This window comes from Rissa tridactyla, chromosome 7 (genome assembly GCF_028500815.1).
Source record: "Rissa tridactyla isolate bRisTri1 chromosome 7, bRisTri1.patW.cur.20221130, whole genome shotgun sequence".
Classification (NCBI taxonomy): domain Eukaryota; kingdom Metazoa; phylum Chordata; class Aves; order Charadriiformes; family Laridae; genus Rissa; species Rissa tridactyla.
Genome location: NC_071472.1, coordinates 51,799,267 through 51,814,224, shown reverse-complemented (window position 1 = coordinate 51,814,224; position 14,958 = coordinate 51,799,267). Strand labels below are relative to the sequence as shown.

General features: G+C 37.7%; 1 protein-coding gene across 1 annotated transcript in view; it reads right to left on the bottom strand.

Moving 5' to 3' along the window:
- Positions 1 to 136: 136 nt before the first annotated feature.
- Positions 137 to 14,958, bottom strand: part of LHFPL7 (LHFPL tetraspan subfamily member 7) — a 66,432-nt gene continuing 51,610 nt past the window's right edge. Inside the window, exon 3 of the mRNA XM_054207874.1 lies at positions 137 to 3,395. Within this exon, the coding sequence (XP_054063849.1) occupies positions 3,169 to 3,395 (227 nt within the window). The 3' untranslated portion in view covers positions 137 to 3,168. The remainder of the gene's footprint in view (positions 3,396 to 14,958) is intronic.

Sequence of the window (14,958 nt, the reverse complement as noted above, 5' to 3'; positions counted from 1 at the left end):
CTTCCATAGATTATTCCTGTTGTTTCTATTTCCCTTTCCTCTTAGCTAGTTCCCCTATTTCATAGCTTTGTATCAGATCTGTTGGGAATTGTAACACAACACAAAAGAATTGTCAAGAAAACAGTGAACAGTGTGATTATTTTTTTTTAAATTTTATTATACAGTGTTGGCAATTGGAAATTTCACATTTAAAATAATTGAAATATTGTATCCAACAAGTCAAATACAGAAAACAGTTAATATTCTAAAAAGGAGCCAGCTAGTCAACGCAGAAACACATTAATGGAAAATACAGCTTTTAGTTACACTTAAAAAATTATATATTTAGAATAAAACTTGAACCTGGTCCAGTAAATCGTTTGACTTGTAACAGGAAAACGCTTTTACAGTTTAACGCGCAGACAGTCTTTATTTAAAAAAGTGATCTGTCAGTGTTAGTACATATATTGTTGGCAACACCCTCCCTTAATGTTCCAGTTGAGGATCTAAAGTATATGCTTTACTAACTGTTGTAAGAATCACTTGCATTATCATCTCTACCTTCTGTGCTAAGCTGATTCTGAGTGTGGGTGTTTCAAGGAGAGTTTCGTCTATCCAGTTGTAGAGGTGATGCTTCCAAATGGAAGCATTAGCTTAACTTATAAAAGGTGCAGAATATTACAGGATGTGGAGCTTGATGATCTTCACAATAGAAGTAGTTGAGTTTTAAGAAGTAAGTACATCAGTGTTGCAAATTGTAAGACTCCACTGTAACAGTAATTTAAAACTACAAAGGAAGTTTGAACTATGGGACCAGGCCTGCAAGCATCTGTGTGTGTCATCAACATCACGCAAATCTTGTAGTCCTACTGATTTCAGTTGAATGATTGATGGTTCCAGTTCTGCACATGTGGAAATTACGTTAATAAGTAATGACAGGAATAGGTCATTTGTGTCTAGTAGGTATGTTATGGCTGTTAATAAAAATCTAAAATAACTTTACTTTCAGTAAGTGTTTAGATCTTTGCAAAAATGTTTTCTACTTTACACTAACAAATCACTTTTTCTAGTGAAACATTAAGTGAACAGTCATAAACATTACACAAAACAGAAAAAACCCTATGTAATACAGTTTATACACATTGCTCAACATTTTTCAGTTGTTGGGTTTTGTTTGTTTGTTTTTTTTAACCATATTGATCCTGTCTTGTATAATGGTTCTAGTGTAAAGGCACAGGTTGGTTAGGAAAGAAAAGCCTGCATCTCTGTCTCTCTACTTCGCGGTGATGATTTTCTTTTTACATGTTGTTGTTATTCCTCACTTTTCTGACTCTCATATGAAAATGATCAATTTCAGCCATTAATTAAAAAAAGTGTAAGACATTATTGAAAAGTACATTACGATACAGAAGTGACTGAAATTTATTCTTCTTACCTTAGAGGCATTCCTTCAACTTATTTTGTTAAATATTTGGAAGATTGAATTCATTAGTCACTGTGAGCAAAAACGCATAGCACGCAGTCTCTCAGTGTACTTAATTCTACATTGAAATCTGTATTTTCAAAGATTAGTAATGGAACTTGCTAAGTTTATGTTCAGAATTTGCTTTTAGAGTGCATGACAATGTAACAACAGACAATAATTTTGGAAAACAATGCAACGTTCCATTGAAGTTTAGAGGGGTGAGGAATGTAAACAAGACTGCAGAAGTCTCTGACATTTATTAAAACAACACAGTGATTGTTCTATCTGTTTGCATTTTCTTATACATCCTCAATATGTCTCTGTTTGTCCCTTCATGTACGCTTTCCATTAAAAAAAAATTTTAAAAAAATCAGGAATCAGTTGGACTCAGCTAAGTGAAGAATAATAAATTTGATCACTTGGTTTTTGCCAAAATACAAACCGAAGAAGTACAGCTCTGAATTAAATATAATCTATGTGATTATTAATTTTTAAATAAATAATAGAAAATAAAAGATGAGAACAGAATTAGAATTCAGTTTTTATTTTAAATGAAAAACGTAACGGTGGAGTGAGATTAGAACCCAATGTTTCTTTTGCTTAAGGCAATCAAGTGCACTTATTTCAATGCTTGATAGTAATGAATTCAGTGCTATTGCGGAAATCAGACTTCACAAATTTCACATACAAACTCATGAAATATGGCCATTTGCTAGTTCTGATATGGCATCAGATTCTTATTAGTTGTGATCAGTAGCACTTCACTTCACTTTTTTTTTTTTTTTTTTACAGTAATGGGCTCTTAATAGTAATGAAAATGTTAGAATCCAGTTCATTCTGGCTTGTATTATCCCTACATATAAGGGCCATTCGGAACATACTTTTTTTTAAACAAATTTTTCTTTTTGGCCTTAAAAATCAAACAATAAAATCTGCAGTTCTAATCGTTCAAATAATTTTGTAAAAGTCCAGCTAAAACTACAATTTTAGAAATACTAAAAAAAATTCTCTGGCATTTTTTTCCTGTTAAATTATTAAATCATCATGAAGCCTTTGGAAGTAGTTAGATCTCTCTTTCTCTGAAAAGAAGTATTATCTAAATGTTATGCAAGTCTTCATGAAGATTACTCTAATTCTTGAAGATTAGATCAGTATTAAAAAATGTGCCAACAACTTACAATATGCAGGTACTACTAATACATATAGATTAAAAAGAAACTTTTCTTGTATACAATTCATTTTAGGCACCAAACTTAATTTTAGGCCGTGGCTACTAGTAGGTGCTTTTGTCACTAATCAAAACAATTTTAACAAAATATCATTATTGATTTTAAAGTTATTGGGTTCATAAAAGTTTTGACGTTTAATAATATATAAAAAGTGAATTGAAGCTTTTAAAAGACTTACAACTTTGAGACACAAAAGAAACTGGGAGGTAGACAGATGTTTTGAGGATAAACTGATTTTTTTTTTTGTCTAAGGCATTATGCCACTATATGTTTAGAGCAGTATAAAGGCTGCTGACTCATCTTATTTCAATTCCAGAGTGTTCGCTGCTCATACGTACGGAAGACTATCAATGCACTTTTGGTCTTTGCGAATCTGACCTTCTCTTCCCCATCTCCTCTTTGCTCTTTAGCAATACAGCTAAATGGAAGTGCTATAATAATTTCTGCCCATTGCCCGTAGACAGGAATGTTCTGTTCTTAAACAGTAATAAAATACTATAAAATAGTAGGTATTGGAGTTGGAGATATGTGCTCTTTTGGTGCATATTTTGCAAAGAATGGTAAAAAGACAGACAACATGACCCCAACAATTGCCAGCATATACCCCCAGCCAATCTGGCAGTCTCCTGCATAGTAGATGTCTGAATTCTCACAGAATCTCTTCACAGTAGCAGAGTTGAAACCAAAAGGGTAAACCAAAAGCCCAGAAGCCATTATGAACACTAGAGAAGAGAAAAAAAAAAAGCACAACAATTATTATTGAACACTTAATTCCTTTGAAAAAAATTCCTTTTAGAAAAGCAAATATATGTTATATTAAAGTCAATGGAAAAAGTCATAGCTTAAAACTTACGATTGTCATATTATCTTCCTTTTCATAATTACCTCTTATGGACAGCAGTGTCATAACATGGTAGCAAGTTGGCATTGGAATTTTTTTCATGAGAACTCTTGCCCATTACATCACTTCAGAAACGTTGTAATCCAAATTATGTAGCCATTTAAAAAGTAAGATGATTCAAATACAGTGGAATCCACAGGAGAAGAATTCCTAAGTTTGCCGATTCCAAACCAGCTTGATTTTCTTCTCAACAGCACTTTTGTACTTGAGACAAACAATTACTTTGTTCTGCCAAATAAAAACTTTAAATGAAAGAGTTTAAACGTAGTTTTTCAGATTCTGCTGATTCGGTTCTGATAACGTAAGCACTTTCTCAATATTCTCAGTATTACAGACTCAAAATGCTTAAAAAATCCTGCATTTGACCCAAAGATTGTGAGATGAAAACCAATACAATCTGTCATCTTTTTATTTGGCTTTTAGGATTAGAGTCTTTCAGTATACTTGGAATTTTCTCTGTAAACTTGAAGATTAGAAAAATTTTTGACCTAAAGTTGAGACTTAAATTATTAAGACCTAAAGTTCCCATATTGCCTAATTTTGGCAGCTTGGGCTCTAAAAACACACAATAAATATACCAGGACACGGGTGTAGAAATCTAAAGGTTCGGAAATTAAAGGCACAGAGTTGAAGTTGCAGGAAATCTCTGTCAGTGGGCTGTCTTTTATTTCTTCTAGCCAAAGACACTAACAGATTAATCCAGTGCATAATGAAGAAGTATGTCTAAAATACAAACAAAGTTTAAGCCACCTCTTGATGTTGGAAAGCCAGACTTGCCTCCTGCAATTACACTGTCTGTATTATCTGTTAGCTTTTAATAGAACTTCACAGATTTTACAGTCTTTAATGAACACACATTACATTTAAAGATCATGGCTTATGCAATTAATTTAATGAACAGCAGAGCCTCTTTTCCAGCTTTGAAAACAAGACTGCCCAAGGTATAAACCATGACTATGATGAAGACGCATTAAAATACTTCCGGTGCAGTTCTAAGAGCCTGTTTTTGCCCACCTTGGAAGTCAAGAGGGGCTGAGCGAGGCTGATGTGAAGGGTTATGCCACCCCAGCTGGTGTGGATACCCCTTGTTTGAGAGAACACTCAGAAACCATTTTTTCTTTTCTAGTCTTTCTGCTAATGAATAACCACTGTATTTAAAATCTGTAGTCTCTTTTAGAAGGCTTTATTTCATGTACCGGAAAGACACCACGAAGAAGTCCCTTTTCCTACCTTCCCATTCTTCCAGGGTAGTGTTTTGTTCAAATTCCGGGTGGATTGTTAGTGATTCAAGGATAGTGATAATCAGAATTAACTGTTATGTTTGAGCTGATAGATAATTCATAACCAGCAAACATCTAATGAAACATTAGGATTATAAAACAAACACTCCATGCTGTTCTCTGTATTTGTAATTGCCTTTCAGGTAGGGCATGTACATATTACTCCAATTATAACATTGGAGCGGCTTAATCTTAAAAGTATCCACTAAAAAAGGGCAATCACTCATTAATCTTTTTTAATGAAAAATCCTTTAATAAGTTAGAGGGCTAGATGAAGTCAAAAAGTTTAACACACTCAGCCTGTAAAGTCCCTGAATAATTTGAATAAAACCTTTCCTTCTAGTCTAAATGGAACCGCTGAGTTAATCCCTTGTAAAAAAACAGTAAGTCCAAGAAAAATGAAATTAAAAGGAGAGAAAGTGCAACAGAAGCCAAATTCCAAGTCTTTTTCCCTCTAGGGGAACTCATGTTTGGGTACAAAGAGAAACTGCCTGCCAGTAAGTGGAGCTCTCTGAGAGCAAGGTGCTTTTACCTGCCCTTGCTCCCACAACCACACTCTTTTCCTTTAAGCCTTTATGAGCAATAAGTTTCCAGTGGTTCCCAAGGAAAGGAGGCTGTGGTGGTCCTCTCTTTCCCGGAACGAGGTGTGTGAAGGAGCCAGTTAAGGGAAAGGTCCCCCCCAGCGCAGGCAATGTCTTGTGTGCATGTCACTCTCCCCGATACTCAACCAGCTGCCCCTGCTGTGGGCAGCCAGGGCAGGAGGGAGCTCACAAAGTTCGGCACTGAGTTCCTAGCAGCTGTGCTTGTGCATTTAGGCTCTAACATCAAATAAACATACAGAAGCTGAAGCTAAATACAAAGAAGTAAGCTGTATTATGCAGATCTCCCTTAATTACACATGTATGACACCACTAAAAACAATGCAAAATGAAAATACAATTAAAATGAAGCTAAAGTAGACGCACACACAAACAACTGGTCTAGCAAAGGTCACTGAGCTTTCCCAAAAGAAGAAAAAGAGCTAAGGGCTAGCGTGCTTCCTTTGTTCAGTGGCACAGCCTGGCAGTTGTGTGACACTCTCGCACGCCCAGGGAAATTCCCTGAGCCCCACCTCTGTAGAAAGCAGCATGGGAAGCAGCCTTGGAGAACAACCAGAAAGAAGGGAGATTCTACTGCTGTTGTGAAGTTTGAGAGTGTTAAACTGCAAAGCCGAGCAACAAAATAAACCCTGTTAATCCATAGACCTGCATAGGTTGTAGCATTCACTCGTGGGTAATACAGCTGGAAACGGAACAACGTGCTGCCTAAGAGATTGCGGTGTGATGTGGATACACAGCATGGCCCCACGCAAAACCCAGGCTGCTCGAGTGCACGAAGAATCTTGAAATAGCCCCGTGGTGCAAAACCTTCTGTAAAATGTGGGGCCCATTTGCAAAGGAAAGCGAGCCAGTTCTAAGAGAAACAGCAACTGCTCTAAGCAAGAAGCAGGTCTAAAATTAAAAATTTCAGTTTGCTCATCTTTTCAAAGCCAAAATAGTCCATGCATCTCATTCCGCAAAAGAAAACATTATGCAGAATTGGAAGCAATCGTTTTATCATAAAATCCTTTTGAACTTTGCTAACTGTTAAAATTTTCTGGCTTTCTGACACTATCTCAATTCCTTGCTCTACTTCACATGTCAGTCCATATACATGTTTTCTTTTTGATTGGGTTACACAGAATTATTTTGAAGGTTATGCTTTACAGTGACACTAGTGTTTTGATTACCACTTTGGTGCTGATATTGTATGGTGTGATTTGATGGAAGAAGCTTTTTTTTTGAAGGCTAGAAATAATCTGTCACAGTTGAATGTAATGTGTTCACATATCAAACGGGCTAAAAAGTTACCCGTGGTTTCATATCCTCGGGCATGTCATAGAATGACCTCATTATTCTCATTTAGGCGCCCTCTTTCTTACAAAGGCTCAAAATATTGAATAGCCTGTTATTATCAGCAGAAGCCAAGCTTTCAGACACGGTGCTAATGACTGCTTAATAGTGCTGTCTGTCAGCAGTGCCGTTAGCTGGAGAGCACACAAAGAACCAGTGGGGCTCCATTTAGGCTCCTCATATAACACTTATGCCTCTGCATGGCTTTCCAACAGCAAACATCACTTTAAAAGGTGTCAGAATACAGTAGTGAGCGCATCTTACCATTATGTGTACTGTAATCCCGCTGTCATACAAGATGATGAGAAGCCTGGACAACACATTTGGGTCTGTTCTGTAGCATGAAGCATATGCAGTATAGAGGGGACTTGCGGATAAAGTGGATAGCTGGAGTTCTTTTTTTAAACATGGCTTGTCTGATCATTTGGTTCATTCCTCATCAGTCGTGTTAAAACCATGCATTTTTTTGTTTTAATCTGACACAGGGTATTTGTTAGTGCCAACTCCTCATCCCCTGAGTTCTCACCAGTAAGTCACAGCCACTGCTGACTGCAAGGCAATCTAAAGTCAAGTCTGCATGCATTGCTTCAACTGTAAGTCACTTTTTATTTCTACTTTATAATCTTCTGTCCTCCTAAACACCTACAGTCTCACCCTCATCCTCTCACACCCTCTTCACTTCACTGGTGTCCTACAACCAGAGGGTAAATGGCGGTTTCCCTCTGAAGGGTTTGCTTGCCAAGGCAGGACCTCTGCGCTATGCTCTTGCTCCTTGGGCAGGCCCAAAGCTTAAAAAATATGTCTTGCCTATTTTTTTTAAAAAAACTAGATTCCTGATTTTGTAGATTTCTAAATAAAATAACTTTAATTAATAGGTATAAGACATTATTAGAAAGGAGGACACTTCTTTTTAGGGAAAACGGGGCATTTTGTAGAAAAAGTTGCAAATTGTTGGTGATAATACTGAATCAATGACGCTTCTACTCTGGGAAAATACATTTTCTGCTGTTTTAAAATCTAATAAACTATAACTCTTTGTCATTGCAATGGTTCATTCATTTCATTAAGCTTCTGAAGTACTGTTTAATTATTTAAATTTATCACATACCATTTACAAGTTTATTTTAAACCAGACAAACCAATGTAATGCAGTTCTCTAGAGTGTGTGTAGAGGGCACCAATGTACAACACTCTTAAATACCATGGGCAAAAAATGGCTATTTCCATTTCCACTTCTTTTGGCAAGACTGATGGAGTTTTCAAAGTATGAAACAGAATAATTGAATAGTTTTCTGTATTGTGAAGCAGGAATGTGAAAACTTGGCTAAGCTTATGTGTATCCTTTCATACTAATGTTGAACTGGGTGGAAATCCAGAGGTGGAACGCAAATATTATAGAGATTGGAAAAAGCTATTTTATTTTATTGTATTTGTTACCACATTTAGATGATGTGTAGTAGCAGTACTGATCACCAGTCGTAAAATATGTTGTGTGCATGAATTATCTTCCTGAAATTACATGCTGTAAAAAGATTAGTTTGTTTTAGAAATTTAATTTGCTTATTTTAGGAGTATATTATATTCCTGATACTTGTGACAATGAAAGATTAATTGCAAGATTGTGGGACATATCAGACAATCATTAGAATTAGGGCTGAATCGTAGGCCAGCAAGAGTATTATTCCAACCCTATTGCAGATTATCACAGTCTTATCGCTTCTTGGACCATTTTTATTGACAGAGCTTGATCTACCAAAGCAGTTTTCACTCATCTCATCAAAAAGTTTCTTCTCACATATAATCCATTACCTCCCTTCCTAAAACTGGCAATTCTTCTTATGCACAAGCAGTTGCCTTTGAATAACACACTTCCTCTCAGGTTTATATATTTTATTAATCTGATAATTTTATTCGCGCCTCTTAAGCTATCCTTTATGTTAATGTGATTTTACTTACATCATTTTAAATGGGAAAGCAAATGCTGATCCAAAGCCTCAGACACCCTAACACAAAGCCAGAAATACAGCTAACATCTGTGCAGCAATGAGAAAACCTTTCAACCACTAACACAGCCAGACATCTTCAAAAACATCATCTCTTGTCCTGCTGCACTGACTAACCTGCACTCAGTACCTTCCTGCACTCTTCCCAAACAAATATTTTTCTAGCATGCCTGAAGGGTCACTATATTTAGGATATTTTGGACATAGGTGGTGCAAAAAGGAGATACCTATACAAAAAGGAGATAGCTGTATGTCTCTTCCAACGACTGGAAACCTAAAGACAATGCTAAATAAGATCCAAGGTCACAGTTACTATTGGTAATAGCTGTGCATGAGCGTACAAACAGAAACAAGATGGAATTTTGGGCTTCCACAAATCAGTGATTTCCTTTTGGCTACTTCAGAAAAGGAGGCATTACCTAGAGTAATTTTGGTGAGAGCTGAAATGCACCTAAAATCAGTAGGCATCATTTTAAATGGCAATGAAGTATAAATAAAATAAAGAGGAAAGTGACCTGTCAAAGATAAAACAAACCAGACAAAATCCTAGTGTTATGGAAACAAAACTTTGGAGGCAGAGGGCAAACAGGGACCACTATTAAATGCCATTCTGCTCTGCTGAGCTCCTGCAGGTGCATGTCAGGCACCTATAGTTCAAACTCTTGAAAGCAGCCCCAGCAATTATTCCTTCCAAGGAAAGCAAAACGGAGAGCAGGGAAAAAGGATAATAACACCCATATACTTGCTATCAAAATGTAGCTATCTTCCTTTGTAACTGAACAAAGAGCTGGAACTCATAATAATGATACAACCAATTCTAACATATTACAGTTAGGCTCTTCTCCTTCGTAAAGAATTATCCCATTGGCTTCATTTCAGTCAAAGATGTTGTGATTTGGAGAGCATGTATCAGTGCTGGACTGTTGCCAAATAAGTAGATTATACCAGCTCCTTTTCTAGCTTTTCTAAATGGTGCAACTCACAAGTTAGCACTTAGCAGCTGTAATATAAATGTGGTTCTAACAAAAGCTATGTAGCTTCTCAAACTCCTTTGTTAGCTAACAAAGGAAATGTGTTAGTTTGAACAATGTCTCCAAACTCTATTTTTAAATAAATGCCAAGTATGTGACTACAGCTTACAAGCTAAGGAACTGCATCAGATATAGTAACTTGTATTTTTATATATATATATATGCAAAACTACTGGGAAATATATGTACATAGAAAGCTGGACAGTGTTTTCCATTTCAGTTTATTTGGATTTAGCTGAGGTGGAATAGGAACACGTTATTTTAAATAAAACTAGCACTGAAATAAAGAATGCCCATGCACCTTTTTTGCACACATCTGTTTTAGTACCACTGAAATATCCCATTGAAGTTCTGTTGGCACAACTTCCTCATTCAGATGGCCCTTATAGCACAAGTCACCTGTTTCAGAGATGTGTAACAATTGTACGAATAGCTGAGTCTACCTCACTTTTTAACTGAAGGGAGTGGAATCTAACTATCCAGACTTTGGAAAAGAAATTCTCTGAAGCCAGCATAGAGGTAATTGGGCTTGCTAATTGCTGCATTAGCTGCAGGTTTATTAAGGGCCACAAAAGGAAATGCCATCCCAGTGACCTTTGAGGTTGCATTTCACAGCATGTTTTCTACATGAGAACAAATGATGAAACTTCACTATTTCTGCCAAGTGAGTGGTAGCTATGGTGAAGATTTATGGATGTAATCTGGTAATCTATGGGCCTAATCATGCAGTTATAGAGTTGCGTGTCATTTACTCAAAAAGGCTGAAATGATCTAGCACTGTGTGGACTATGGTGAAAGAGTGCATTTTGTCATCTGCAAGGTTAGAAGATATACAGCCTATTTAGCAGACTGTAAAAGGGAGAGAGAAGAGCTAATGTTTCTCAAAACGGGAGACTGTTACACAAAATTTTACAAGACTCGGAGAGCTAAGAAATGGGGACTGTCAGATGCACTCTAATTTGGAAGCCATTGCAGTTTTCCTTTTTTGTATTGCTTCAATAATTATATATATTTTCTGTTTAATTTTTTGGAAATTATTTCAGTCATGCTCACTTCACCTCTTTCAGAACAGCAAACACAGAAGCAGATTAATAATATAATATTGACATATTTAAGTGTTGGATTCTTTAGATGAGAGCAGCATGTTCAGAATGTATTGTGCCTGTAATATGCCTGTATTCCCTTATCTCTGTGTTACTTTTTATTCAAGAGTTAAGGAGTGCTAATAGTTAAGAAGTGCCTATTTCAGTTGTTCTATTTTAGGTAAACATAATATGGTATACATTTTCTAAGAAATGCACGCTGGTCAACTGCTCAACTTCATTTCTACAAATAGAAATAAAGGTGGCAAACACTTTGCTTGTCTTCTTAACTATCCATGCCAAAATGAGTATGTTCTCCAGCACAAGCAAGGAATGAAATTGATGACTGAAAACTTAAATTAATACTTCTTCTTGTGATCTTTTGGCTAAGAACAAGTGCAGCTTCAACTCACCATCTGATGCATTCCCTAGCAAGGAACAGTACCGGCCTGGGTCCATAAGCAGGAGGATGCAGTGAGGGAGTGGACCTGTTTCCTTGCAGCATATTTTCTCTCCTTTGGAGCCGCTCGCCTGGGAAGGGGAGATGCTGCCCAGCCTACAGCAGGTCTTGGCTCCTGCTCTGGCTGTCAGTTCCAAGTTCTTAAAGAGCTATTTAGAGCAGGGGCTGAGGTCCAAAAGACGGGCAGGATGTGTAGATCACCTGACATGTCATGATTTGATATGACACATTTGCTCCCTTCTCTTCCCCATGTGCTCACCTCACAGGTCTGTTTTAAATCAATCTTTTCACCTCTCCCAAGACTCACAATTTAGGCAGAGCAGACGCTTATGGAAACAGATTTATAATGAAGCTGGTGGCCATTAAATACTAGCCTTACATCAGAGGTGACCTTACTGTAAAGCGCTGTATAGTGAATTTATTTTGACTTTGCGCATTCTGTACCCTGTCTCCTGCGTTGCAGAGACTCACGATGGGGCAGCCGAGTCTGTGGTAGCGGGAGGCCTGATGCCTGAGAATAATGCCCATGTCTCGCTTCGTTACAGTTGCACTTCACATCCCAGCAGTCTTCAAGCCTCAGGGATATCGCATTCATTACCTCTTTCAGAGACGTGTATTTTACATAAATGGCTGAAAGGTGATTAGAATCTCTGACAGAACAGCATTTTATCTGGAATGCAACCATGAAAAATACGTGCCTAAAACAAAAAAGGCATCCTACATCCTTCTCCTAATTGATTTAAGCTACAAAGACTAGCTTCAGTTTTCCCAGGGCACAGGAACTACCAGGACGACACAAATTGCATGTTTTCATATCTCCTAATAAAAACTCCTTGACAGGGGGTTGAAACCGGAGTTTTCTATTTCTCAGATGTCCTAGTCCTGTGAATGTCATCACTCAGCAGAAGCACACATGCTGCCACCTGACCATAAAAAACAGTTCTGTAACAACCCTCATTTCACGCTGCTGATTCCAGCCCACCATAAATCAGCAACACCACAAGTAATGTTGGAAATAATTGTCTGTTCCCGAGCTCCCCTCTTTTTACAGCCCAGGTGCCACACAGCTGTAGCCATATGGTAGGCTACGTCCTGCTGAAGTGGGTTATAGTAGCACCTCCAACAGTAAATACTACCTGAGTACTTGGAAGCTTTTTAATGCTGCCAGCTGGAAATGTGCAGCTTGTACTCATACTGTGGTGTTCCTAACCTTTAAAAACATTATAAAAGGAATCAACTCTGGCTTAAATTAAATGCTCTGCAGATAGGAAATGGGAGAGCAACTGCTAATTCACTGTAAGCTGCCTGGAGGTGATGCAGGGGATCCCAGGGCTGATCCTCAAACAAGTCTGACTCCCTTGCTCAGTGCACCCTCTTCCTACCATCCAGCTTGTTTGGTTTCCTGAGCAGAGGTTGCTCGTTCTGATTGCTGTCTGTGCAAATGAATTAGTGCAGCACAGCTAACATTTGACTTCAGCCATGTTTGACCCCTATATTCCTCAGCCAAGTCTTACACAGCAACGGTCAGGAATGTGTTCCTGTTAAAGCACATGGTCAAAACAGCACCAGGCTGGTCTTGCTGGTCAAGCCACATACTCAATTAGCAGTGGACAGGTCTGCTTTAAAGAACCACCAGCCATGTCTCACACAAGAGCTGATTTAGTCCAAGGCTGCTGGAAGAAAAGAGACGAAACTCCCTAGACGTCATATTGCTGAGCACACCTCAGCCTGCCAGTGGGACAGACCAGATCTGCTCCTCACCTCCCACTTCCAGCACCACTGACGAGTGCCTAAGCAAGTCATTGCTTGCAATGGCCCCTCTCAACTCCAACAGTTAGCCATTCTAGTGTTCTTCAAAAGGCCAGTTCTGGCTCGTGTCCCTTCTCTGCTGCATGGGGCAAGAAACTCATCATTGACTGATGTGTGCTTCAGCTCCCGACTTGTAAGCATACAAATGTAACTTCAGGCCATAGTGAAACTAAAGAAGTCATTGAGTTCTGAGGCAGAGCTACTTAGGTTAGAAAAATAATGTAGAAATCCAGAGTAGTGCTAGAAATGCCCAAAATTACTAGCTAAATAGAAGTGATTCGGAATATCTGATCATTTTTATCAGGTTGGCCCAGCTGCACAATTTCCCATCTCCAATTATACTGAAAGGGCCCACACTTCCTCCTTCATTAATGCATTTGAAGGATTTAATGAGTTACTTCATCAGGTTAATAAATCCATTCAATAACTTTATTACACTTTGATACAATTATTCAAGTGGTGCAGCTAACAAATGATCATCATTTATATTTCTTGACAGAATAACTTAGTTAATATATTTGGACTGTGAAATACAAAATCCATAAATAAACTATGGGGACAATTGAATGTCTTTGTGGGGGAGGGTATTTTTCTATCTCTGCCTAAGGTAGCATTGGAAATCCTCTGTCTCTTGTGCGAGTCACCTCAGGCACGCGCTAAGGAGAACTGCAGGAGGTTGGTGCCTCCTAGCAATGTTCTGCTTCCCACCGAGTGCTTAGGAAGGAGGCAAGCTGCTGCAGGACATGTACCACTGCCTATAGGGAGATCTCTTAAAATACATCAGAAGGGACAACACCCGTATTTATTTGTTCCAGCACTTTATCAGGTTTAAAATCCAGCTTCATAAAGGCTGTTCCATTTCTTGAGGTTAAGATCTTTGGCTAATTTTGACAAGGTGCAGTGACACCATCAGAAAATAACATTGTATTCTGGAAATTATTTTAAAACTAAATTGAATTGGTTGCCATGCCATTTGTTTTTCCTGTGGCATCATAGTAAATGACATCATCAACAGAATAACCTTAGGGGCAAGGGTGTTTTCAGAATCTTAACCTTCCAATGGCCAGCAGTATTACAGCTTCCTATTACCAGAGTAATAATATTTATGGTAGGTAGACTGCAAGAATGGAACCATACCATTTATTTACTTATACTTGATAGCCACCTCTGGCAAGAACAAATTTCCCATTAATCACCATCTTATCTCTGTAAGAAACAGTTACTCTCAAGGACATCGGTATTATTCCCTTTGTTTTATTAATACAGAGAATAGCACTACTGTGGATCTTTTGATGCTGAACTTTATTTATTTTCTAGATTTTCTTTTTTAAGGGGAGCTGAAGTGCTTAAATAAAATATACATTGTTCTTTCTTAAGAAAGAAACTACTTAAGACCCCACCACCGGGAGAGGCACGTGCTTTGGAAATTTCTCTGAGTATATTTTTATGCAAAGAAACTGCAAATCAGTCTCTTTTTCTTCTCTTTTTTATCTGCTGAAACTCCAGTTATAAATTCTGAGTTTCTCCTGGGAGTGCAGATGACCTTGTTAACATGTGAGAGTGCCAGAAAAGCTGTGCCCTCCAGTCCAGGGGTCAGGGAAGTGAAGCCAGTTTCTAAACTCAGATCTTGTAATTAAAAATGCATATTTCTCTTCCCTTTCATGTAGTCTTTAGCTAGCATTTTAAACATTACATATCATATTGAGCTCCAGGCTGATTTGTTTTTCTAATTTTTCAAGAGCACTGCATCATATATTTTCATCTTTAAAAAAGAAATCAATATAGGCC